The sequence below is a fragment of the Anabrus simplex genome, chromosome 4 (assembly GCF_040414725.1).
Source record: "Anabrus simplex isolate iqAnaSimp1 chromosome 4, ASM4041472v1, whole genome shotgun sequence".
Classification (NCBI taxonomy): domain Eukaryota; kingdom Metazoa; phylum Arthropoda; class Insecta; order Orthoptera; family Tettigoniidae; genus Anabrus; species Anabrus simplex.
This window is the reverse complement of record NC_090268.1, coordinates 342994940-343022671: the sequence shown is the minus strand read 5'-3', so window position 1 is coordinate 343022671 and position 27732 is coordinate 342994940. Positions and strand designations below refer to the sequence as shown.

Genomic DNA, 27732 nt, shown 5'->3' with positions numbered 1-27732 from the left:
TGAAAAGAACTACTGTAATTGTAGTTTTTTACTGCATAAATATCCTATAACAACATCTAACTCTAAAAGAATGAATAATACCAGTAAGATATAAAGACTGAAAATTCAGACTAAATAATAATATTTATTGAAACATTAAAATTTTAATATTGTACATTTAAGGGCATGAATAGAGGTACATCATAAGGTGGCAAAATATTCATTTCTGTAACATAAGGGAGATAGTACGAGGCTGTGTGATGCATATCATAAACTGCATTCCAGTTGTACTCATAGTCATTGTAGATGAAGGGTGGTAATGAGTTAGTCCTGAATGTTCTATGATAGCATGGAGGAGTACCATCAATGCTACTGTCAGGATAACTCACACAGGACGAATCTACAGAAGAGACATTCTGGTCCTTTATAGGTTGAGAACTGCAGCTGGATGGATTTTCACAGGATTTACCTTCATTCACAACTTCATCTGTAATACTGTAACCAAGAAAATTCATTGCTTTAATATCATTTCCAGCCTTTATCTTAGAACCATCAACTAATAATCCACACTTGGCAACACTTGCTACAAATTCTTCCACATTCACAGGTGATGATGTGCAAGCCAAAGTAGAACTACCACACACCACCATATCTTTAACTTCATTCCCAGATTTCAGTAAAGCATACGTAGTTACAATATAGTTTACTACTGACCCGACAAGCTCTGCAAATGAACTGCCATTAGGAATACCTCTACGCTTACGATAACGTTCACCATTGAATAACCTGATTGGGGTGTTAATAAAATAATACACTGCATATTTCCAGGCATTAAGTAATTTGTCAGGGTCAGGTATTCCTCGTTCAGCATATTTAGTCAGATCAAGATTCTTTAAAAGAATATTAAAAGCAATTCTAATTAACCAGGCTGGAACAATCTTCTCAAAATTTTCATATTCAAAGCTCAGAAAATTCTCCTCTTGCTCAAAGTGGGTATAGATGTTTCTTAACTCGTTTCTAATATTTTCATTATCATACCTAACAGGAGCAATGAGTTTCTTGCATTCTCTGTTCAATGGAATAGCAAAGCATGCCTCTTGAAATGCAGTTGTTGCAGGATAGCCCCATATGACTCGTACTTTCTCATTCTCCACAGGGATTGAACCAAGGTACGCATCACAGTCAAAAGGAGGTTTTCGATTTCCATCTTTAATTTTATGCCAATAGCACCGAACCCACCTATAGTCCTTGATATCTTTAGCCACACTATACTTATCTTTGAAACCAAGATTCTTCCATGGAAGACCAGGAGATGTGTGCCATTTATCCCAATCCGCACGAGGGAAATCGTTCAAATGTATTGGATTAATAGGAGCTGGTAGAGAAAATGAATCATGAGCAAGTTTGATTGCTGCATCAAGGTGTACATCTGCTGGCCGAGGTGGCGATGGGCCATCATAGCTACGTATATCTTCCCTCAACTTGTTCAGTTTCACTGGAACTTTCACCACTCGTTGGCTATGATCGACAACCTTGTCAGAGCAGAAAGGGCTGTCAGTTCCATCAATCAACCGTTGTGAAAATCGACAAGCTTTTCCAATGTATGCCATGACTGAAATCAATAAAACAGAAAGAAGTATCAATTAAATAATTCTGCATTGACTTCAAATGTAAGGCTGCAACTCAAAAAATAAAAATAAACATTCTGTATTCCATAAAACAAGTAGATATTTACAATGCTAAAGTATTCAAGCTCTTCAGGCTATATCAATTGTGAAATTACCAGCGCTTCGCCCCTGTGTGGCAGTGGGCTCATCAGTTGGATTGCCACACCTTTCTAAGATGATGGAGGTTAGTGTTCTGTTGAGACACCACTACAAGCCTCCTTTGTAGGAGAATGCAGTGATGGAGCACTAGGGGAAGTAATTACCTCCACTTGTTCAAATGCCTGCCTTGAATACTTTAATATTCTCAATCGATGAAATATAATTACAGTTTCCTTCGGGAGAAATTAATTTAGGCTATAATGTTATCTGGTGAAGACTGCAAGGTATGGCTGGCAGCAGGGCTGCCAGTAAGGGAGACAGGGACGAATGGGACAAGGAAGACGTGTCAGGAAGGCCAGGGATTTCAAGCAGCCTGGATTTTTTATGGATTGATTAAGTTATTGGAAGTTCAATAAAAAATGCTGCCGACTAATAGCATTTGTGTATCTAGCCTAATATTTCATAACACCTTCCTTAATCCCTAGTTCATCTTTGACAATTTAAATTCAGATGACTGATGGAATAGCCACCTTGCCAATTAATGTAGCTTCTGGTAAGATCACTTACTCTGTACTGTAATTATTTATATCAATAGTACCATTTATACCCAAAAGTATAGACTGTGATGTGATTCTTTTAAAGCACTACTGTATAAGTTCTTGAGAAAATTACTTCAGTGGCCTATGAATACTTTGTCATTTCTTGCAGCCTCCTTCTGGGGGAAGTGTTTATTCGCCTTGTTAATAAATGTTATATATGAATTATCTCTCCTAAAGAACCATTTAAGATACATTTTACAGGAAGAGAAAGTGAACTTTTATCTATTTTGTCGATAGAACATAAACTAGCATCAGACTTCTCATATGTTGCCAGGCTGAGTGGCTCAGATGGGTGAGGTGCTGACCTTTTGATCCCAATTTGGCAGGTTCGATCCTGGCTCAGTCTGGTGGTATTTGAAGGTGCTCAAATATATCTGCGATGGGACAGTGGAAAACAGTCAGGATACTTAGACTTATTATTTGAAAAGTATTAAGTAATAACTAGTGGACCCATAATGCTCTGCAGCATTTGTTATAAATAGGTCAGATAACTCGTCTTGATATGTTTGTCGTAGTCATATTGTTTTGCCTGCCCTTTTCAATAGGAATAAACAAATTTAGAAAAAAAATGACAAAAACAACAATAGGTTTAAAAGTTGTTATATACAGATCAGGATTAGATAGTGTTGCAATTACTGCCTCTTGATTACATAAGTAGGAAGAACTAAATATTTATGTGCAAGCATACATATATGGAACCTTTTCTTGAGGAAGAACAACACTGGTTCAGGAAAGGTTGAAGTTCTGTGGATCTTATCTTTGCAGTAAAAATGCTGACAGAAAAGTACTGGGAAAATGGAAGAGATCTTGCGATTGCATTTGTGGACATTGAAAAAGCATATGATAGTGTTCCTCAAAACAAAATATGGGAATGTCTGGAAAACCTAAAGGTGCCAAAGTACTTAACTGACGAAGTCAAGATGCTATACCAGAAGTGCTACAGCTGCGTCCAGATAGGTAACGGACGATCAAAATGGTTTGAAACAAAGAGAGGTGCCCAACAAGGAAGTGCCCTGTCACCACTCCTGTTCGTAATAGTAATGGACAAGGTCATAAAATCTATCAAGAAAATGGACAGTGAACCAAACGCCCTGGTATTTGCTGATGATGTGCTTTTATGGGGAGAGACAGAAGCTGCAGTTCAGAAGAAACTTAATGAATGGAACAATACATTAAAAAATTATGGACTGAAGATGAGCAAAACCAAGACAGTGGAAGTGACCATCAACAGGGAAGGAACAAGCTCAAATATATTTCTGGAAGGAGTAAAAATAGAAACAGCTCCCCACTTCAAGTACCTCGGAAGCACAATCTCGAAAGACAACACTGTTAGGCATGAAATACTCAGCAGGACACAGAAAGCATCAAACTACAGTCAAGTCAGAAATCTTCTCTGGGACTGCAAAAAGCAAAAACAATCATGTACCACACTTACTTCACACAAATCCTCATGTACGTTTTTGAGACATGTACCCTACTAAACAAAGACCTCAGTAGAACCCAAGCAACTGAAATGAGATTCATTAGAACCATGAACCAAACTACCGAAAAGGACAAGATCAGAAATGAAGTGAATAGGAAAGTAGCTGGTATCGAGGTTCCTATTACCAGTGTCATCAAGAAACGCAGACTTCAGTGGTATGGCCACATAATGAGATTGAACAGGGAAAGACCTGCCAGAAAATATTTTGACCTTAATCTCATAGGAAGAAGACCACACGGAAGACCAAGAAAACACTGGATAGAGACTGTAAGATCAGATGTGGAGGAGAGAAGACACAAATGGATGTACTGGAACAGAAGATGTATGAAGACAGAAGGAGATGGTGAGCACTTGTACACCACACCTGGGAAACTGAAGTTGGGAAATGATGATGATGACATACATATGCGAACAGGTCAGATGACGATTAACAGTGTAAAAATAATATACCAAAGTTTATAGACAACTGAATTCCATTTGGATTCATGACAAAGAGATGGCGTACGGTAATGAATTCTATTTTCTTTTTATGAGATGCTATTTGTGAAGATAGTTTACGTATACTCACTAAAGAAAATCAACAGACATTTTTTGAAATCTGTTAGGGACATTGAGAGATCTATGTCGTAGTTTTTGAATAAGTCATTAAATGTATACACATCCTTACTAATGGCAAATTTTTGTGAATTGATATGTTGGATAAGGGATTGTAAAAGTACGTCTGGCTATGCAAGTTTGATTTGCTTACGTTAAAATGTATTAGAGCTAATAGATTACCACTACCTATAACGCCATTTATAATTTTGTGTAGAAACAGATGTTGATATAATTCTCGGCGAGTGTTTAATGAATCGTAGCTAAATTCTTCTAATAAGTGACGATATGATATTCTCAACCTATATGCTGACTGATTATGCTTCTTGTAATAAATAAACTGTAAGAATCTCTTTTGAACCTTCTCAATTCTATTTATATTTGATTTGTAACTTGTCATCCATATAACGGATGTATATTCTAATTTTGACCTCACGACTGAAATATAGAGAACACAAAGTCTTAATGTTGTTATGTCGTTCCTGTTTCGTATGATAAAAACCTAGTTGCTTAAGTGCTGCATTTACTATTTCAATATGTGCACCAGTGGCGAAGCTAGCTATATTACTTGGGGAGTCTAAGAATATTGTTCAAGCTTACCTTAAATTCTTTTATACAGCAAGTGTATGCGGCGCTCCTTTCTCTCTGCAAATGCATCAATGACACGGTCCCTGAAGCTCTGATTATTTGACAGTTCGTGCAATAGAGATTTCTCTGTCGCAAGTGTACTTAAATTACATAGTCTACTGTTTGTCATTGAATTCCTCAGGAAGGTTTTTATGCGTTTTAGCGCACTCATACTTCTTTCACTCGAACATGTTGTCACTGGAAATGTGAGAACTAAACGAACCAAACGTGTTGTTTGTTCGTAAACCTTGTCCAGACCATTATCCAACATATATTTTAGCAGTATTTGTGGAGGTAGATGTTTAGCTTCATCAGAGTACACATTCACAAGTTCATTTGTCAGTTGTTCACTTTCGAAAAAAGGGTACATCTTCAGGAGTTGTTTCATTTTCATTGAGGGAAAACCTGTGTTGTAAGACTTAAATTGATTCTCATCCAATAATTCTGCAAAATGGAAGTTTTCAAAGTCACAGAACCGTATTTCCATCTGTACCACGGTGGTATCAATTACTTCATATGCTAATGCTGTGAGGGTTGGCACTACAAATGATTCTGTTGCCATTGCGGTATTGAGAGCTTTGCTGGTGTCTATGTATTCATTCACTGTTTCTTCATTTCTCAGATTTTTTAAGTTATTTATGGTTTGCTTTATCTCATGGTTGCAGATATTTACATTAGATGTGCATTTTGCTTGCAGCACCTTGAATAAATGATCCGTGTAGCAAAATATCTTGTTGAAGACGCACAACAGGAAGAGGAAATTAGGGTCATCTAATCTCTTAACCAGTCCCATAGCACCATTAACAGATTCGCCATCACATTCTTCATCTTTATCAACAATGTGTGTAAGAGCTTCTTTCAAGTCCTTGAAATGGGATGCTATTGTTAGTGTTGCTCTGGAGTGGAAGTTCCAACGTGTCGTACATGCCGGGGGAAGTTTAAAGCCTTTATCTCTTAGGACTTGAGTTCTCTTTGATGACTTGCTGAAATATGTATGGAAGGCAGTCAAATCATAAGTAAAGAGACGCACTTTCTTTATAGCTTTTGCTCCATACAAGAGTACCAAATTAAGCTTATGTGCATAGCAATGTATAAACATTGCATGTGGGCAAACTTGCTTTACGATAGTTTGAACACCCCCTGTAGAACCCGCCATTACGGAAGCCCCGTCGTAAGTCTGACATATTAACTTCTTTTCTACGCCCCATTTTCGTAAGACATCCAATATTACGGCTGACAGTCCAGTGGCACTTTTATCTTTTGAGACGTCATAGAACCCCACAAACCTCTCGTGAACGTTATAACCAACACAATACCGAAATATAATGTTCATCTGATTCTGACAAGATATATCTAATGTTTCATCCGCCTGAACTGATACAAATTCACAAATAGAAATTCCTTTCTGAATCTCTTCATTCATCACTTGAGTTACACAGTCAATAAGTTCATTCTGAATGTCACTCGAAGTTCCTTTAAATCCTGAAGTTGCTCCCAGATGCTCTCTCATGAATTGTTCTTCTTGTGCTAGCAATTCCAAGGTCTCGAGGTAGTTACCTTTATTTACGGAGTCACTACTCTCGTCATGCCCACGGAATGGAAGTTCTTGTTTTCCGAGAAAACACACCACTTGAACTAACCTGCCAAGAACCCGTCATTATGCTTTAGAGCTGCAAGACGAGCCGCTTCTGATATCGCATGATCTATTCTACTCCTGCCGAGAAGAAGAAAACGCTCACTGTTCTGAATATGTCTTTTTGAAATCTGGTGTTTACGTGCTCTTCTATGAAAATTTTTTAGGGTACTGATGCCACTCTCATTCCATTCACTATCACCTCCAAATAATATGCAAATGTAACAATAAAACTTACAATCTGTCACACTTGCTGTAAGCCATGTATAATCCTTATACCATTGGGACTGGAAAGTTCTTATTTGGTTTCCATCCTTTTGCACAATTTTCAATAATGGCTGTGGCCGCTTGTCTTTCAGGGCACATTTTTCTTCGAAAGACAAAGAAGAAAATGGAGTTCGAAGCAAGTACCTATGTAATAAGATCATTACTTTCATTCATTATACACGGATTTAAAAAATACTGGCAACTCTTCACAAAACACAGACCACTAATAATAAGTTGTAAACTTCACAGATCAACAGATCAGAACGCAAACATTAACTCGTAACTCGCGACTTGGAGACTAGACTCCCAGCTAGGTTTCAAAGCGAGCACTTACCGCTGCATGACGTCATACGTTGTCATAGCAACCAGTACAAGCCCCGCCCGCTAGCAGAAAGGTAAGAGTCTGGCTGAAGCCAGACTCAACGGCTAGGCTCAGTGCTCTGCGAGTACGCGGCAGATCGGAGAGCCGTGAAGTCTATTAAGTTTATTAGACATAATTTTCGTGCCTTATATCAATAATTTATTATTCGTATTTCGTCTGGGGAATCTGAGACTCTTAGATTCCCCCCAAGCTTCGCCACTGATGTGCACTGAATAATAAGTTACTACTCATTGTAACTCGCAAGTCATTTACGGACTCGACTTGTTTTAAATTCTGTCCGATCAAGTATTCATACCGAAAAGGAACCCTGTGACCTTGCCGCGGTGGAGAGGTTTGTGTGTCTCAATGAAACAGATAGCCGAGCTGTAGGTGCAACCATATCGGACGGGTATCTGTTGAGAGACCAGACTAACTAATGACTCATTGAAAGAGGGGTAGCGGCCTTTGGAAGTTACAAGGGTGCAGTCTAGATAACTGATCTGACCTTGTAATAATACTCAATATGGCTTAGCAGTGTTGATAATGCTACACGGCTGAAAGCAACGGGAAACTACAGCCATACTGGTAACTAGCTCCCGAGGACATGCAGCTCTCTCTGTGTGAATGATGTACTGATGATGGCTTCCTTCCGGGTAAAATATTCCGAAGGTAAACTAGTCCTCCATTCGGTACTCCGGGTGTGGACTACGTGAGAGGGGGTAATGATTCAGGAAGATGGATACGGACATTCTGCAAGTTGGAGCGTGGAATGTTAGAAGTTTGAATCGTTGTGGTAGGTTAGAGTATCTGAAAAGGGAGATGGATAGACTACGTAAAGTTAGACGTAGCTGGTATACGTGAAATATGTTGGCAGGAAGAGCAGGATTTTTGGTCAGGTGACTACAGAATTATCAAAAAAAAAATCAAACAGGGGAAATGCAGGAGTTGGTTTAATAATGAATAAGAAAACAGGGCAGTGGGTAAGCTACTGTGATCAGCATAGTGAAAGGATTATTGTTGTCAAGATAAACACCAAACCAATACCCACCATAATAGTGCAGGAGTATATGCCTTCTAGTGCAGCAGATGATGACGAAATCAAAATAATATATGAAGAGAGAAGATTTAATACAGCATGTAAAAGGTGACAAGAATCTAATTTTGATAAGAGACTGGAATGCAGTGGTAGGCCAAGGAAAAGAAGGTAATACAGTAGAAGAATTTGGATTGGGACGAAGGAATGAAAGAGGAAGTTGGCTGGTTGAAATCTGCACCAATCATAATTTAGTCCTTGCTAATACTTGGTTCAAACACCACAAAAGACGGATGTATACATGGACGAGACCTGGAGACAGTGGGAGGTATCAAATAGACTTCCTTATGATTATGCAGAGATTCAGAAACCAGGTGTTGGATTGTAAAACTTCCCCAGGAGCAGACGTGGACTCTGACCACAATTTGCTGGTCATGAAATGCCATCAAAGTTGAAGAAATTGAAGAAAGGAAGGAATGGAATGGGGTAGGATCTAGACAAGTTCAAAGAAAAGTGTGTGAGGGACTGTTTCATGGAACATATTGCACATGGACTAAATGAAAAGGGTGAAGAAAACACAATAGAGGAAGAATGGACACTCGTGAAAAATGAGATCTCCAGGGCTGCTGAAGAAATAGGAAGAAAGGAATGATCACCTAAGAATCCATGGATAACTCAGGAGATACTACACCTGACTGATGAACGATGAAAGTACAAGAATGAAAAACGTGAAGAGGGCAAAAAAATTACATGCGATTAAATAATGAAGTGGACAGAAAGTGCAGGACGACTAAGGAAGCATGGCTGAAGGAGAAGTGCAAGGATGTTGAAGGTTGCATGGTCCTAGGAAAGGTAGATGGCACATACAGGAAAATCATGGAAACCTTTGGAGAAAGGACAACTAGGTGTATGAATATTAAGAGCTCAGATGGAAAACCACTTCACGGGAGAGAAGACAAGGCAGGAAGATGGCAGGAACATATCCAACAGCTGTATCAAAGTAAAAACGTAGATGATATGATTCTAGAACAAGAAGAGGCTGTTGATGCTGATGAAATGGAGGACCCAATTTTGAGGTCAGAATTTGACAGCTTTGAGAGACTTAAATAGGAACGAGGCAGTTGGAATTGATGACATTCCCTCTGAATTACTGATTGCCTTAGGAGAAACCAGTATGAAGAGGTTATTCCATTTAATGTGCAAGCAGTATGAGACAGGAGAAGTGCCATCCGATTTTTGGCAAAATGTTGTTATACCTATTCCCAAGAAAGCCGGTGCTGACAAGTGTGAAAACTACCACACCATTAGTTTAGTATCTCACGCCTGCAAAATTTTAACACGTATTATTTACAGAAGAATGGAAAGACAAGTTGAAACTGAGTTGGGAGAAGATCAATTTGGCTTCAGAAGAAATGTAGGAACACGTGAAGCAATCCTGACTTCATGTCTGATCTTAGAGGATCGATTAAGAAGGGCATGCCCACTTACATGGCGTTCATAGATCTTGAAAAGACATTTGATAATGTTGATTGGACCAAGCTATTTGAGATTCTGAAGGTGATTGGGATCAGATACCGAGAACGAATTACCTAAAACCTGTATAAAAATCAGACTGCAGTGATAAGAATCAACGGATTTGAAAAAGAAGCAGCAATCCAAAAAGGAGTGAGGCAAGGTTGCAGTTTGTCCCCCCTACCCTTCAATGTTTATAGAGAACAGGCAGTAAAGGAAATCAAAACCCTGAGATTTGCTGATATTGTTATTTTATCTGAGACTGCAGAAGATCTGGAGAAACTGCTGAATGGTATGGACAGAGTCTTGGGGAAGGAATACAAGATAAAAATAAATAAGTCCAAAACAAAAGTAATGGAGTGCAGTAGAACAAAGTCAGGTGATACAGGAACTATTAAATTAGGAAATGAAGTCTTACAGGAAGTAGATGAATATTGTTACTTGGGCAGTAAATTAACCAATGATGGCAGAAGTAAGGAGGACATAAAATGCAGACTAGCACATGAAAATAAGGCCTTTCTTAATAAAAGAAATTTGCTCACTTCAAACACTGATATATAGGAATTAGAAAGAGGTTTTTGAAGACTTTCGTCTGGGGGGGTAGCATTGTATGTAAGTGAAACATGGACGACAACTAGCTCTGAAAGAAAGAGAATAGAAGCTTTTGAAATGTGGTGTTATAGAAGAATGCTGAAGGTGGGATGTATAGATCGAATCACGAACGAAGAGATACTGAATCAAATTGGTGAGAGAAGATCTATTTGGCTAAATGTGACCAGAAGAAGAGATAGCATGATAGGACACATCTTAAGACATAAGGACTTGTGCAGTTGGTTTTTGGAGGAAGTGTAGGTGGTAAGAGCAGTAGGGGTAGACCAAGGTATGAATATGACAAGCAGATTAGAGCAGATGTAGGATGCAGTAGTTACGTAGAAATGAAAAGGTTAGCACAGGGCAGGGTGACATTGAGAGCTGCATCAAACCAGTCTATGGACTGATGACTCAAACAACAACAAGGATCATTCACTGTAGAACAAGTCATCACGAGAATTTGCTGGCATTAAATGTGATTTTATTCTTGACGCTCCACATGTAGAAATTCTCAATGTCCCTCCTTAGAGAAATGCGGTCACTAACATGTGATACCTCCTTATACAACTTAAGATCGTCAACAAACATGAGGCATTTGGAATTTACAACAACATCTGGCGAATCATTTATAAATAACAAACAATAGTGGTCCTAAATTTGAACCTTGAGGTACACCTGCATTAACACTGAACACAAAAGATTTGGCCTGATGATAGGTGAGAAACTAATATCTGTTATGTAAATAGGAGGAGATAAGTTTCAGCATAGGACTGTCAAATCCAAATCCCGATAGCTTTCTAAGAAGCACACTGTGATCAATCTTGTCAAACGCTTTTTCCACATCCGTATAAGTCACATCAACAGATTTATGACTGTTTAAAGCATTAGACACATCTTGAAGTAGATTTGATAGGTTTGTGTTAGTTGACCTACCAGGATAGAATCCATGCTGATAGGGTGAAATCTAGCTTTTACATGATTAAAAATCCGGAAATAAATAATTGTTATGAGAACTTTTACAAAAGCAGATATTATGGAAATGGGTCTTTAATTTTGTACATCCGTATGATTTCCAGGTTTATTTATCAGATATACCCTTGACGTTTTCGATATTTCTGGGAACACACCAGTATCTATTATAAGATTAAATATGTAACACAATGGTTGCATTAATATATCTGAACAGCCTTTGACTATGTAAGGAAGAGTCCCATCTGGCCCACTTAACTTATTAGATTTGAGTTGCTTTATAGCCTGAATATATCATTGGTTTTGGGGCAAAAGTTACTAAGTTTTGAGATAAATGGATTTTAAAAAATCAGTGATATATGTTTCTACATTACTGCGAGTCTATTGCACCTTTTGGGCTAGTTCTTTTTGCAATGCCTTCTGCTATGTTACATATTAAGTGATTAAGTCCACTTAGTCACTTTTACCTGGACGTCAATCTTCAAAAATGGACTTCACATTAGAGGGGAGGGTACCCGTACCCCCAAAATGGTTCATTCTATTAAAATAACGACCATGCCATCATATAGAGCGTGTTTTCTTTACCCCAGTAGTGCATTTAACACAAATTTGTAAAATATGGATTTAGTCACTTCTGCCTGAACGCTGATGTTATTTTTTCTCACCTACAGGACACACTGGGAGTGAAGAGTCTTCACTAATCAACAGAAAATAATTTTTAGTAACGTTAGTTATTCTATCACCCCCCCCCCACAGGAGAAAATCTTCACAAACTTCTTGTGGATAACAAACTTTCTGTTTGTAACATATCATATTTATAATCTTCACAAACTTCTTGTGGATAACAAACTTTCTGTTTGTAACATACCATATTTATAACCAATTCACATTTTTTTTTTTTTCAAAATGTTGGTTAACTTCAGTTAGCAACACCAGTGTAAACAAAATTTTATATGTTCTCCTAATAATGTAAATCTAAAATGTTGAAGGTAAAATGAAAGGAAGTTATCAATCACTTTTATCAATTCCTCAGAAATTTTGAACTGAGAAAGAAGAGAAAATTATACCCACTGAGCTTCACTTGGCAATAAAGAATTTCTAACAGTGCAAAGGTAAGAGCAATGTATTAAAATTCGTTTTATAAAATAAACATTCCTTGAACTACAGAAACTGCAAATGTCACAATATTGTACAAATTAACATAGCAACAACTGGGGATATCAACTTGTCCTCTCATGGCCTTGCAACTTCAGTGATGTGTGTTAAGAGGGAGCTTTCCGCCAGACAGTTCAACCGGACTGTCTTACTCAACCAGTGCGTGGCTCAGGCTAAGATACCAGAGAACTGGAGATACTCCATCATAAAACTCCTATACAAGGGCAAAGGCAAGACAGATGATCCAAATTCTTATTGAGGTGTAGCTTTGGAGAATACGGGGCTCAAGCTCCTGTCCACTCTAATACTTAACCGACTAACAGCTCTAACGGACTCAATGATACCTGCTGAAAAATTTGGCTTCCGGAAAGGGCGCTCAACAACTCATGCTATCCAATATCTAATAGGAAACATTATTGAAGCTCTCCGTCTTCCATAAGGAAAACTTCATGTATTGTTTATAGACAAGCATTCGACTCTAGACCAGAATATACTAACAAGTAAACTGGCACAACTTATAGGTCAGGATCACTACCTTTATAGGATAATTCATTCACTCCTATAAATTTTTTTTATATATAATGACGACAACCTGTCTAGATCAGAGGCAATCCAGCAGACAATGGGAGTGTTGCAGGGAGATCCTTTAAGTCCAATATTGTTCAACATTGCCACAAGGGACAAAGTTGAATCAGTCACCAGTGAGAAGGTGTCCATTTACATATATGCTGATGACATGGTGTTAGCCTCAACACCACATAAAAAGCTACCGAAATCGTTTGATAAATTTATTACTTGGTCGAATACGAATGGTCTAACTATTAATTTAAGGAAAACAGTCCAAATGACATTTAGAAGAGGTGGGAAACTACCAGCTGCAGACTACATAAAATTCAAGAATAAAGATCTTGCCAGGGTCAATTCCTACAAGTACTTAGGCGTGACTTTACAATCAAACGGAAAAAACTTCATCAAACACATCAGATACAAAGGAGCCTCAGGAGTTGCAGCAATGAATGACATCAAGGTTCTTCGACAATTATCTATAGAGGCAGCAATAGCCCTATTCCACATCAAGGTCTCCCCCATCATGACATACGCATTAGAGATTATCTGGGAGTACCTAACAAATGACAACCTAGCTGTACTAGAACGAGTGAAGGACACGTATCTCAAGAAAAGCTCTCTGCCTGGCAAAGAACGCTCCTTCGAGGTTAACTTATGAGCTGACAAGACAACGCTTCTATATAGAAGATCTAAGATTAAGATTATCATTGCCTTCCACGACACAATACCAAACCTTACTTCAAGAGCTACAGGATAAAAAAGCCATTATTTGGATAGATTTCTACCGAACAGACACCATGATGTCATAATGGAAGAATTCTGGCTATGACCTGCGACACACCATGACACGCTTCGCGGTCCATGGATTTCACTACAAAATGTGCAATAGAAAGTACTTCCATGAACCAGATGGAAAGTATGTTTGTGAACTGTGTGGAAAAATTTGCCAACGGTATCACGCAGAGCTCCAAAAGAACAGTATCTCTAGTTGAACTATGCAATTAAGATAATTTATCTTTCCTATAGGCCTATGCACATTGTGCACTATCCTCCTATAATTAATCCTTGTTCTCTTCTGATATGTATGGTATACAATTGGGTAGGGATCAATCAATCAATCAATGAATGAATGAATGAATCAATCAATCAATCAATCCTGATCTGCATTTAAGGCAGTCGCCCAGGTGGCAGATTTCCTATCTTTTTTTCCTAGCCTTTTCTTAAAAGATTTCAATGACATTGGAAATTTATTGAATATCTCCCTTGGTAACTTATTCCACTCCCTAACTCCCCTTCCTATAAATAAATATTTGCCCCAATTTGTCCTCTTGAATTCCAACATTACCTTCATATTGTAATTTTTCCTACTTTTAAAGACGCTACTCAAACTTATTCGTCTACTAATGTCATTCCATGCCATTTCTCCGCTGACAGCTTTGAACATACCACTTACAAGTAATAAATCTCACTGTAGACGACCGTATTGGATATCAGATTATGAACATTAAAATAATAATAATAATAATAATAATAATAATAATAATAATAATAATAATAATAATAATAATAATAATAATAATAATTTACACCACCTTTCCAATACTTATCTTTCCTTATATTCAGGATATAAATATTACAACTGATGTTGTAAGTTGGAACATGTTTCGCTTAACTGTCGTAAGCATCATCAGCCGAAATAAATCTTAGCCTAAAGTTAGGTCAGGGCCCCGAACCTAGTGTCCTTAAAATATATGGGGGTTAGGTCAGGGCCCCGAACCTGGTGTCCTTAAAATATATGGTACCCTAAGATTCAACATTTACATTATAGAAAATCAAATAGGCTTATAACTAGTGTGAAAACATATGAGAATGTTTATCATGGCTAGAGGCATGATTTTTTCGCATTAACAATAAACGCGACAAAATATATTTTGAAGCGATTTTGTGATATCTTTACGATTCATATGTTTCTGGTTAAGAAAATATGGATATTATGTTCACGAATTAAAGCGACAAGGCCATTTTAAAGCAAAATTCAATTATTTTGCAATAAGCGCGATATTACAGCGAAATCTGTAGTGAATAACGAACTTTGACATTTTGTTCCAAGATTATGAATGAAAAGAAAAGGAAGAGCGAAAAAATATTCATCAACAGGAGAGATATGTGTTATCATTAATGTTCTGGAAAATCTCTTTAAGACATGGCATCGAAGAAAAGGGGTTGGCTCCAGGCTTCTTGCCAAACGAAATGTTTGGAATGTTGTTCTTGTGGTGGCTGGTAATCCCACCCCAGCCTGTCTCCTCACGGCATTGTGCAATCCTTGGAAACCCTAATGACGTCTACAAGCATCACAATTGACTGGTGTATTTCGGCTTCGTGGTCAGGTAAAATTAAGAAAGTGATCACAGACAGTAGTGAAGATGGGTAGCTCGACAAGTACGGTGCACAGCAGAGCTAAACAGTTTGCGAGTGAAGGTTTATACATTTCGGAAAGCAATATTTTAATGTGTAAATTTTGTAATGTTCGTATCGAATGGGAGAAAAAAGATACTGTCTCGAAACATTGTTTTAAAAATAAGGAACATTCAGAACGTAAATTTAGCACTCTAACAGTGAAACGGCAGGCAACAATTAGATATACAAAAGAAAGCTAAGAGTGAAAAAACTAGAATTTATTCACGAAACAATCATGAAATAACAGCGATGCTACTCAAAGCCAACATCCCGCTGGAGAAGGTAGACGACCTTGCAGTCCGGAAAGGGCTTCAAAAGTATGTATCAGGTATGTACAGTCAAATACAGTCTCTGCTGTATTTGGTACAGTCTACTTCATGTTTTTAACCTGTCAATACGATTGTGTGTTTTTCTCTCTTTTTATTTTATTTGCTATTTGCTTTACGTCGCACAGACAGAGATACGTCTTATGGCGACGATGGGATGCGAAAGGCCTAGGAATTGGAAGGAAGCCCGTGGCCTCAATTAAGGTACGGTGGTGGTGATTATTGTTTTAAGAGGAAGTACAACTAGGCAACCATCCTCTATATAACACTAATCAGAGGGAAAAGTGGAAGGGATCCGACACTTCGAAAAATGAAGGTATCGGCCAAAGAAAGACAAGGGCCACGAAGAGCGTGAAAATGAAAGACTCTCTAGCCCTCGCAAACCTAATAGCGTCGGGGTCGGAAAAGAACAAGAGTTGACCAAGGAAGATCGGATAGGATAGGTGAAAGTGAGGAGCCTGGCACAAGTAAGTGGAAGCAATGCCAGGACTCGGCTAAGGGCCCCGTGGTCGCCAACCCACCCTCCACAGTTCAGAGCCCCTGGGACCCCTTTTAGTCGCCTCTTACGATAGGCAGGGGATACCGTGGGTGTTATGCTACTGCCCCCACCCACAGGGGGACTCAATTAAGGTACAGCCCCGGCAATGGCCTGGTATGAAAATGGGAAACCACGCAAAACCATCTTCAGGGCTGTCATGTACCGACCTCCCCAAGGGCTCAAACCGGCGGACTGCCAGATGGAAGGCAGCCGGGATTCGCAGCCGAGACTCGAACTCAAGGTGTCCAGGGAAATAAATTAGTATTGGAATAATAATCATCGGTATGAGACACCTTGTAGTATCAGAGTGATGGAATAGTAATTATAGTTAGATATAGTATTTTAGAAGGCAAAAGTAACTTTCAAGAAGTTACATGCAGTGGAGAGCGACTTGCGAGATGCGCTTACGAAAGCCTGTCGACCACAACAGGATATTTACTGTGTATCAACAAACAAAGTTGGTATACGAGCTAGGCGGCTCGCTGACGTTCCGACAAAGGAACAAAGCAGGGTACAAGGCCAGTCAGGGCCAGTACAGATGCACTTTAGGAAAACAAGGAAAGATGAGGACAAAGTAAGACAGAAGACAGTAGCGCCTAGATGGCAGCACTTACTGTGACAATTATTGAGAATAGTTACTTGAGGGCCCCACTGACAAGGTGATCATTTTGTTAACGCCCGTAAGACCAACCCCCTAAGGTAGTTGGAAGGGATCGACCCTTGATTCTAGAAGAGCCGACATAACCGCTGGCCAAGATGGCGCGAGGCTCTCTCCGGACCAGTAACTCAGACACTTAGGACGAGGCTCAGTGGAGCAGTTCAGTTAGTCGTGTCATTAGGACGTACTTGCCACCGGGCAACATTTAGAGATACGCGCAATAGAAAAGTAGGCGCATGTAGCAAGCTCGCTCTCCCTACAGATCATCACATTCAGACTTGTAAATATACTGTACATAGTAGTTTTAGTTGTCCTCAGTAATAAAGGGCAGGGAAATAATTTCATCTTTTATTTTGGGAGTTGTGGGACGAGTCATACCTACAAATTACCTCCCTACATTCCGCTCGGCAGGACAGGTAATACTTCAACATCCAACGGCCTGGTGACCAACCTATGAGATCGTCTCACTGGACAGGTAGGTCACGACAGGGCTGCCGACAGAGGGGCTCGAACCCACCATCTCCCGATTACAGGATACTGGCCGCACTTAAGCGACTGCAGCTATCGAGCTCGGTGTGTTTTTCTCTTAGCCATGATGAACATTCTTATATGTTTCCACACTAGTTATAAGCCTGTTTGATTTTCTATAATGTAAATGTTAATCTTAGGGTACCATATATTTTAAGGACACTAGGTTCAGGGCCCTGACCTAACTTTAGACCAAGATTTATTTTGGCTGATGATGCTTACGACAGTTAAGCGAAACATGTCTCAACTTACAACACCAGTTATAATGTTTATATCCTAAAAATAAGGAAAGATAAGTATTGGAAAGGTGGTGTAAATTATTACTATTCTTATTTTAATGTTCATAACATACTACTTAGTCGAGCAGCTCGTCATCTTTCTCCCAGTTTTTCCCAACCCAATCTTTGGAACATATTTGTAACACTACTCTTTTGTCAGAAATCACCCAGAACAAATTGAACTGCTTTCCTTTGGATTTTTTCCAATTCTTGAATCAAATAATCCTGGTGTGGGTCCCATACACTGGACCATACTCTAGTTGGGGTCTTACCAGGGACTTATATGCCCTCTCCTTTAAATCCCTACTACAACCCCTAAAAACCCTCATAACCATGTGCAGAGATCTGCATCCTTTATTTACAATCCCATTTATGATATTACCCCAATGAAGATATTTCCTTATATTAACACCCAGATACTTACAATGATCCCCAAAAGGAACTTTCAACCCATCAACGCAGTAATTAAAACTGAGAGGACTTTTCCTATTTGTGAAACTCGCAACCTGACTTGTAACCCCGTTTATCATCATACCATTGCCTACTGTCCATCTCACAACAATATCAAGTCATTTTTCAGTTGCTCACAATCATGTAACTTATTTATTACTCTATACAGAATAACATCATCTGCAAAAAGCCTTACCTCCTTTACTGATATCATTTATATATATATAAGAAAACATAAAGGTCCAATAATACTGCCTTGAGAATTCCCCTCTTAATTATTAAAGTATCAGATAAAGCTTTGCCTACTCTAATTCTCTGAGATCTATTTTCTAGAAATACAGTTATACCCACCAATTTAGTCACTCTTTTGTCTAGTCCAATTGCACTCATTTTTGCCAGTAGTCTCTCATGATCCACCCTATCAAATGCTTTAGACAAGTCAATCGTGATTCAGTCTATTTGACCTCCTGAATCCAAGATATCTGCCTTGCTGGATGCCTACAAGTTCAGCTTCAGTGGAATAACCTTTCCTAAAACCAAACTGCCTTCTATCGAACCAGTTATTAATTTAGCAAACATGTCTAATATAATCAGAAAGAATGCCTTCCCAAAGCTTACATGCAATGCATATCAAACTTACTGGCCTGTAATTTTCAGCTTTACGTCTATCACCCTTTCTTTTTTTTATACACAGGGGCTACTATAGCAAATCTCCATTCATTTGGTATAGCTCCTTCAATCAAACAATAATCAAATAAGTACTTCAGATATGGTACTATATCCCAACCCATTGTCCTTAGTATAGGGCCTATCCCCAGAAATCTTATCAATTCCAGCCGCTTTTCTAGTTTTCAACTTTTTGTATCTTATTGTAAATATCACTGTTAACATATGTAAATTTTAATACTTCATTGGCCTTAGTCTCCTCCTCTATCTCAACATTTTCCTTGTAACCAACAATCTTTACATACTGCTGACTGAATACTTCTGCCTTTTGAATATCCTCACACACTCTCCTTGTTCATTAATGATTCCTGGAATGACCTCCTTGGAACCTGTTTCTGCCTTAAAGTACCTATACATACCCTTCCATTTTTCACTAAAATTTGTATGACCATCAATTATGCTTGCCATCATGTTATCCTTAGGTGATTTCTTTGCTAGATTCAATTTCCTAGTAAGTTCTTTCAATTTCTCCTTACTTCCACAGCCATTTCTAACTCTATTTCTTTCCAATCTGCACCTCCTTCTTAGTCTCTCTATTTCTCTATTATAATAAAGTGGGTCTTTACCATTCCTTGCCACCTTTAAAGGTACAAATCTGTTTTCACATTCCTCAACAATTGCTTCAAACCCATCGCAGAGTCTGTTTACATTCTTATTTACCATTTTCCACCAATCATGATTGCTTTTTAAAAACTGCCTCATGCTTGCTTTATCAGCCATATGGTACTGCCTAATAGTACTCCTTTTAAAACCTTCCTTTCTGTCACATTTATTTTTAACTATGACAAAAACAGCTTCGTGATCACTAATATATGTATTACTTTGGTTTCTCTATAGAACTCATCTGGTTTTATCAGCACCACATCCAGGATATTTTTCCCTCTAGTTGGTTCAATCATTTTCTGAATCAGCTGTCCTTCTCATATTTGCTTGTTGCCATTTGTTGGTCATGCTTCCTGTCGTTCACATTTCCTTCCCAACTGACATTTGGTAAATTCAGATCTCCCGTTACGATCACATTCCTTTCTATGTCATTTCCCACATAGCTGATCTTCTTATCAAATAATTCTGAATCTTTGTCTGTACACTCCAAAGACACCAAGTTGCCTATTACCTTTAGAAATGAGCCTTACACCTAGAATTTCATGTTTCTCATCTTTTAACTTTTTCGTACATTACAAATTCTTCTTTCACCAGAATGAATGCTCCCCTTCCCACCATTCCTATCCTATCTCTACGATACACACACTGGTTCCATGAGAAAATTTCTGCATCCATTATATCATTTCTCAGCCATGATTCAACTCCTATTAAAATATCTGGTAAATACAGTATATATATCTATTAAATTACATAATTCTATTCCTTTCTTTACAATACTTCTACAGTTCAACACTAACATATTTATGTCATCCTTACATGACTTCCAGATCTCTGTACCCTTATCACCGCTTCCTAGACAACCTCGCTTCCCTGAATTTAACTCCCTATTACCATTCCAAACAAATTTCCTAACTTATACGTACCACTGAGGTTTAAGTGAAGGCCATCTGAGCGCAGATCCCTATCTCCTGCCCACTCATTAGGATCTAGAAAATTCAGTTTCCCCGCATACCCACTCCATAGTCTCATTTAAATCCCCAATCACCCTCCAGTCAGTATCCCTCCTACACAGTATTCCACTGATAACAATCTCCGCTTCTTTAATACTTATAAAACGCTCTTAAATGCTATTATATATGTCCATTAAGGCACAAGTTAAGGGGCTGATATCTGTTTAGCCCCGAAAAAACTTCTAGCATCACCACCATTGTAGTTTGTCCCTCAAATAGGTTCACTCATGTTAGGCTGTTTCCACAACTAATGGTGTTCGTCCTTGCATGTTCACCTACTTTCTAGAGTTTTGCGACCTGTCAATTTACAAACGTTATTTCACAAACTACCGTAAACAATACAGAATATAGCAATCAAATGCAGTGTTTTTCACCAATAAGGACATAAAGAATGACTTAATTCACAAGATAAAACATAAATTAAACTGAAATGTCGCATATAATAAACAGCTGACATGACCCAGCCTAAGGTTACTGCTCGTGAGAGGCTATTACATTGCATAAGTCTCATTTGACCCAATTACGATACTTCTACCTTATAAGGCTTTGAGAATCCATACCATATAAAGACTACAGTATATAATTACCTAGGAAACAGACGAAATGCTTCTCGGCGTATCATTCAAATAAAAAAGTATACAGGACTAAATTTCGAACATATTGTATATTCGGCAGACTTGATAGCACAAAAAAGCGCTATTTTGTTTCGCCATTAATTAAAATTCTATACCACGAAGTCAAATTTTGACAGTTGTTTCTACCCTCTCCATTTTAGCATAAACATAGCCGCCAACATAAGCAAAATTACATTCAATTTCAAAGGTAATGTTTTAGAGCCTAATTAAGATTATGGATATTAAAACTTTATATTTTTGTTTTAGTGCATTCAAAATGGCGGAATTTATATATTATACTAAGAAAGTATAGGTATGAACATTACATTAGTGATGCATGAATTTGAAATGCCATTGGTTGGTATTACTAGCAATCATCTGCGACCTCGTTCGCCGCAGACAGAGCACAGAGCGCGCCGTTGTACCGGGTGTGGTGACTGGTGGGGTATTTTGTGAGTCATCGTCTTGATAACTTTCTTGTGAGCTTTTGAAGTTCGACTATTATTTTATTCTGCCCGTGGTCTGTTCTGTGGAAAAGGTCAGTATAACAGTCGATACTTACATTGTGTATAATCAAATTTTGATATTTATATTCCTTTATTGAGAGCTAAGTTTGACAGTATTGGGATGTCATTGTGCACCTTACCAAAACAAATAGATTAACTTGCTCGGAACCCCTCTAGTTCTCACAGGATTATCCGATCAGGATACAGTCGATATAGTTTGAAACTTTTCTTTCGTATTATTTTCATTTTACCTCGCCCACATTTTCCCGTAATAAAAATCCGAAAAACGTGGTGCCCTCTTTATTATGGATCAGGTATAAAATATATATCTTCTAATCTGAGGAACTTTAGTTCCATACACTTTCCATTTCACTGATGATTCATTTGTGCAAAATTTTTGTTTGGTACTGTGTGCTTACATCAGAATAATCAACTGCTGCTGTACACTTTGAATTCTGTAGAAATTCACCCTGTCTTGAATTTGGTAGGTCTAACATTGAATTGTGTGTTCCAGGAATTATCATGTCTTCTCGTAAAACCGCTGGTCGTCGTGCTACTACAAAGAAGCGAGCGCAACGCGCCACTTCCAATGTATTTGCTATGTTTGATCAAGCCCAAATTCAAGAATTTAAAGAAGCATTCAATATGATTGATCAAAATAGAGATGGATTTGTTGATAAGGAAGACTTACATGACATGTTGGCTTCTTTAGGTATGTGTAAAAGTATAAATACTGGATCAAATTAAAGATATAAAGAACATTACAGTCTATTAAAATAACAGTAAATCATTAATTTATTTTCTTGGATTTGTTTCCCAAAAGTTATTTTTGCAAGCTCTTATGCTTACATTGAAAAGGTTTTGATGTTGATTTAATGTAGGGTATAGATTTATTATTACTCCAGCCCGGCTGTCAAGATTTTCACACCCGTGAAACGTCTGTCTTTTTACTTTCACACTCGTGGACCGATTGTCGTTTGTTTACACGCTCGCGGCCTTTTCGGGAAGCATGTTGTTAAACGGTGCTCAGTACTGACAACCTCTGTACTTAGGAACTAATGAGCGAGTGGTGCTTTGATGGCTGGAGGGTCAAGCAAAGGGGTCCGGGGGTGTAAGCCCCCCAGGTTAGAAGCCGCAAAGCGGCCTTAGGCCTTTAGTTTCATGTGGAAACACAATTGGTCAGGACTGGTTCTTACCATGCAGACGGTTAGGATAGAACCTGGAAAAGACCAGTGATATAGGGACAAGCAAAGGGGGTCTGGGGGCTTATTTATTATTGGAAGTGCGCACAAATATGCTAGGTACAACAAAAGAAATAATTTAAATATTATTTCTATTAATACTTAGTTTTGCGTATTCACTTATGGTTTTTGTTTGCTTTGTACACAGTTCGATGTGGTAATGATCACACGTTTTTTCACACAGTTGGCGTATGCAAGTCTTCATCGGATTGTGGTACACCTTGTGTTTGCAGAGGTGATGATGGAAGCCATGCACAGTCAGTCTTGTTAGTACGTGTCTCATCTCGAAGTATGCTGACGTCCAGGTCCTATCGATCATCGCACCCGTGCTGTAGAATTCTGGCCAGATTTCTAGGCGGTGGTCCCTTAAACTTTGTAATTCTTGTTCTGCTGCTATGGTAGATGAGAACACGAAGGTTGTTTTCAAATCCTCTAGCAGAAATGATTCTCTAGCTAGTACATATGTTAGGCGAGATCTTGTTGATTTGGATACACCCAAAGCTCTTTTCAGGAGGCATGCTTTAACTCTTTCCAAGGTAGCTAGGTTTTTCCTGGTGAGGTCAGGCCATATAATTTCAATGCCATATGTTAGGATAGGAATAATCTTTGCCTCGAATAATTTCATTGCTGTTTCCATTCTAAGTGCTTGTATATGCTTGATATTATTTATTGCTAGGATAGCTTGCGCAGCTCTTTCTGTTACGTGTTTTGTAAAGCACTTGCCGCTAGGTTCTAGCGTGACCCCTAAATATTTGAAATCGTTGACTATTTTGAGTTTGCTGTTGGAGATAGTAATTTCTGTTCTGTGAGGTATCTTACCCCCATTTCTAAAGACCATCATTTCAGTTTTTCTGTTGTTAATGTAGAAGTTGTTGTTTTTAAGCCCCCAGATTAGAAGCCACCCTAGGCCTCTACTTTTGTGTGGAAACACGATTGGTCTTGGCTGGTTCTTGCCGAGCGGACGGTTAGGATAGGAGCTGAACAAGACCATTGGTCGGGATTGGTAACGGATTATGATTAACATTATTGACGGGAATGAGATCGCGTGCCACTTCAGTGTCCAATAGGAATGCAAGTAGCTACTTCAGAAATGAAAATGGCATGTAACAGTCTTCATTAGGTTATAAAAGTAAATGTACTTCTTCAGGCGGGATGGTGGGTTCTTGTACGTATGTCTCAAGTATTATTACAATATTATAAGTCCACCTGTTCAATACAATACAATATGATCCACTATTTCATATGGTCAAATTTTTTTTTTTTTTAATACATAATACATAAAAGTCAAAGGTACATGTTTCACCCTCCTTACGGGCATCATCAGCCTATATCAATCTTAAAAATAATACATATACTTATAAATTGTAGGTTAAAATGTTGAAAAATGATTTCGTAAAACATTACACAATAACATGTAAAACAACGATAATGCACCAAAGTATGTTAAAAGAGAGTGAATTAACAGTTTTGAAGATTAAAACGTGATTAAACATGAAATTTTGAGAGTTTAAAACTAAAATGGTTCCATATTTTTATAATGTCATTAAGACTGTGATGGCCTTGAGTATAAACACAATCATCAAAGGAGGATGTTTCTTCAATTCCCAAGTTGAATCCAAGGTGGTAAAATCACTGTCAGTTATTTAAAACGGAAGAATGTAATAAACAAGTTAAAATGTATATGTTTGGGATATCTGAAAGTTGAGAAGAAAATGGAACTTCTGTAGAGGCGTTGCTTATGATAAAACGTATGTCAAAGCTAGCGGAGTTCGGAAATTATGTGGTAGTCGAATGGATCTAAAAGATAGTCAAGTTGATGTGATAATTCCATTGAAACATTTGTTGGAAGAAATGTTCAGGATTTTTCGTACGGAGCGTATTAAGTACGTCAGGTTGTTACAGCAACGCTCTCGATGAACACATCTCTAGTCTGAGATGCTCTCCTAGTAAGATTTCATTCATTTCCATTTAACACATTCACGCCCAAAATCTGAGCAGCTATTTAAAGGGCTGGCCCAGCTATTCCAGCTGTTAGTGGCAGAGCAAACAACAAATTCTTTTCACAATAAGTTCTAAACTGAACAAGATATGGAAACAAAATTTTCCACATACCTTCATGAAGTCCTCTAGTATCTCTGTAGGATGTGGTAGTTAATGTCAGACTTTCCTGGGTGAATGGGAACACTAAACATCCAAAAAATAGCATGTTTCACTAATAATTTTATTTTAGAAGCACACTTTTCACCTTCAGGGGAACTTGTCTATATTTGATGGTGGAAACTTTAAGAGAATATACTCTTTTCTCTTCGCATCTAACCTCAGTGATGGATCCTTGGCCGGTGCTCTTTTTGGCGGCAAAATTGCAGGACGTTGACTTGGAGCTGATACGTAGATGGAGCTGAGATTTCGGAGAGAGGTGACTGTACTTGTATCTCGGGTTCACTTTTTACCCCGTTTGAGAATTGCCTGGTGTTCCTTTAGATCTTTTGGTACACCCCTATTCGACCGTATTGTTCCACATACGCCAGTGTTTTGTTCCCGTAATTGTTTCGCGAGTCCAACGCTATTCGTAATAATTGTCCATATAGATTGTATACACCTGGCCAAGATAATTTTCAAGCTGCCGTAAAACTGTGCTTTGTAAATTCGCATCACTTGCATCATTTATATTGTCCCTACATGCCGTGGTTATACTTCAGAACGTGATTATACACACGCTTGTGCAATCACAAACCAACTACGCAGCTAGTTGTGCGAGTGCTAGGCTACCTTCAGAAACAAAACAAAGAAAATGCATTGGGAGGGAAAATCGCCGTGGCCATGTGGCTTTCGGTGAGTAGAAACATTCATAAGGGTATTACTTTCATCTCTCTCGCACATATTTGTGACGAAAATAGATCCCAGCTGCGTAGGAACAGCTCAAGTTCAAGGTTGCGCTTATCTGGGCTAACTCGGATACGGTCCACAGCGTGGTCACGCGCTATAGGCAGTAACTCGGATACGGGCGTGAATGTGTTAATATATAAGATGACAGCCGGACTGGAGTAATATCGTAGGTTTTTAAGTAGGCTTATAGGGTGCCTTAACTTGTATCATACCTGCCATGACTTGCTCCCATCCTCTGCTTGGCATGCAGATGAATATTATGCCTCACGTGATGCATGCTTGAGGGAGCGTTCCCTGTCTACTCGTGGACTTCTCGAAAAGATTTAGACCAAGTACTAACCTTCTCCACTCTGTTGTGACGGCCGCATTTAGGCGTCGATAACTATCTTCAGAAACCACACCTACAGACCTAAACAACTACCTTGAAGCTACTTTTTTTTTTTTACTTTTGGGAAAAGAAAAAACCTTTTGTGAAATAATATCTATTGGCTATGGTACTCTTTGGCTTTGTGGCAGACTGCAAATGTTGTCAGAAGAATGTATATCAAATAAGAATTTTGTCTGTACTATCTGCGCACTTTTTAGCGATAGATTTACCCCCTAGTGCTGAATCGGTTGACTTTGGGTACCTTTTGAGATTCGTATTGGCAACCTTTGAAACACAAACTAAGAATCGCTTGTCATCGCTGTGCGACATCGGGCGTACACTTTACGTACTCGTACTGTTGTTGTGTACACAGCAAAGCCAAACTATAGAATTCATGCTAGGAACACGTTTCGCATCGGGAAATATTATATAGTATTATATATTGTGTGTGTGACACAGTTGTTGGCGTTATGATAATAAAGGTTTAGAAAATTCATATCGATCGATCATATTATCGATTCAATTCAGATTTAATTTCCATTCAGTTGGTAGTATTTACCGGAACCGGCAGTGCTCCCTTCTTTCTCCTCTCCAAGTACAAAAATCTATCACTAAAAAGTGTGCGTACAGTAAATAACTTGGAATTAAAAGATAATGGTACCTATTTCTGTATACTCTTTAATTTTCCGTCATCTTTGTATGTATGTACATTATACACCTGTATCACGAGAAAATGGCTGAAGATAATTTAATGACAATTGGTATGTGAAGTCGGAGAAAAAGTCACTATGATCAAGGCTATAAATAATTTTATTCATGCTGAGTGAAATGGTAGTTTAGGGGAAGGCCTAAACTTCAATTCTCAAAAATATGTTATTAGCGACCCTATCAATAATACTATACAATTAAAGTTATGTAGAAATAAATTTCTGATCATTTGTATCTTATACATTTTTACCATACTGGCTATGAAAAATATTAATGAATTTAGATTTTTGTTGCTAAGTCCATATCAACGCCAGGCCATGAGAAAATCGGCATATTTAAGTCGGGGCACTACAGTCTAGGTTATAAATAATTTCATTCACGCTACATGAAATGGTACTGGTAGTTTATGGGAAGGGGCTTAAAATTTTAATTTTTAAATACCTAGGGCCTATGTCATTGGTCCTATCGAAAAGTAGTAATTAAGAGGAGTTATAGCGAATGCAATTTCTGATCATTTATGTCTTAATACAGTTTTACCGTATCGACTATGGTAACAGAATTAATGAATTTAGAGTTTTGTTGCTTGGTCCATATAACGTATTTACTCGTGTATTATACCCCCCTCCCTCCCAATGTAATTCGTCAGAGAATTCGCTTGGAAGTGTGTACAAGCCTTACTGCAGTTCTGATGACATCACAC

General features: G+C 38.3%; 2 protein-coding genes across 6 annotated transcripts in view; one reads left to right on the top strand and one right to left on the bottom strand.

Annotated features, from left to right (window-relative positions):
* Positions 1-89: 89 nt before the first annotated feature.
* On the bottom strand, positions 90-21717 carry LOC136871973 (uncharacterized). 5 transcript variants are annotated; one of them, XM_067145744.2, is made up of 2 exons: positions 21651-21717; positions 90-1591 (listed from the first exon to the last, which is right to left on the bottom strand). In XM_067145744.2, the coding sequence occupies exon 2, from the start codon at positions 1587-1589 to the stop codon at positions 144-146; it is 1446 nt and encodes a 481-aa protein (XP_067001845.2). In that variant the 5' UTR covers positions 1590-1591; positions 21651-21717; the 3' UTR covers positions 90-143. The 5 variants fall into 5 exon arrangements, with proteins under 5 accessions (XP_067001845.2, XP_067001841.2, XP_067001844.2 ...); XM_067145740.2 differs by lacking the exon at positions 21651-21717 and adding an exon at positions 21298-21469; XM_067145743.2 differs by lacking the exon at positions 21651-21717 and adding an exon at positions 21246-21266.
* The window catches only part of sqh (Myosin regulatory light chain sqh), a 28028-nt gene continuing 22008 nt past the window's right edge, over positions 21713-27732 (top strand). The window contains exons 1-2 of the mRNA XM_067145747.2: positions 21713-21862; positions 22345-22542. Coding sequence (XP_067001848.1) covers positions 22353-22542 — 190 coding nt within the window. The 5' untranslated portion in view covers positions 21713-21862; positions 22345-22352. The remainder of the gene's footprint in view (positions 21863-22344; positions 22543-27732) is intronic.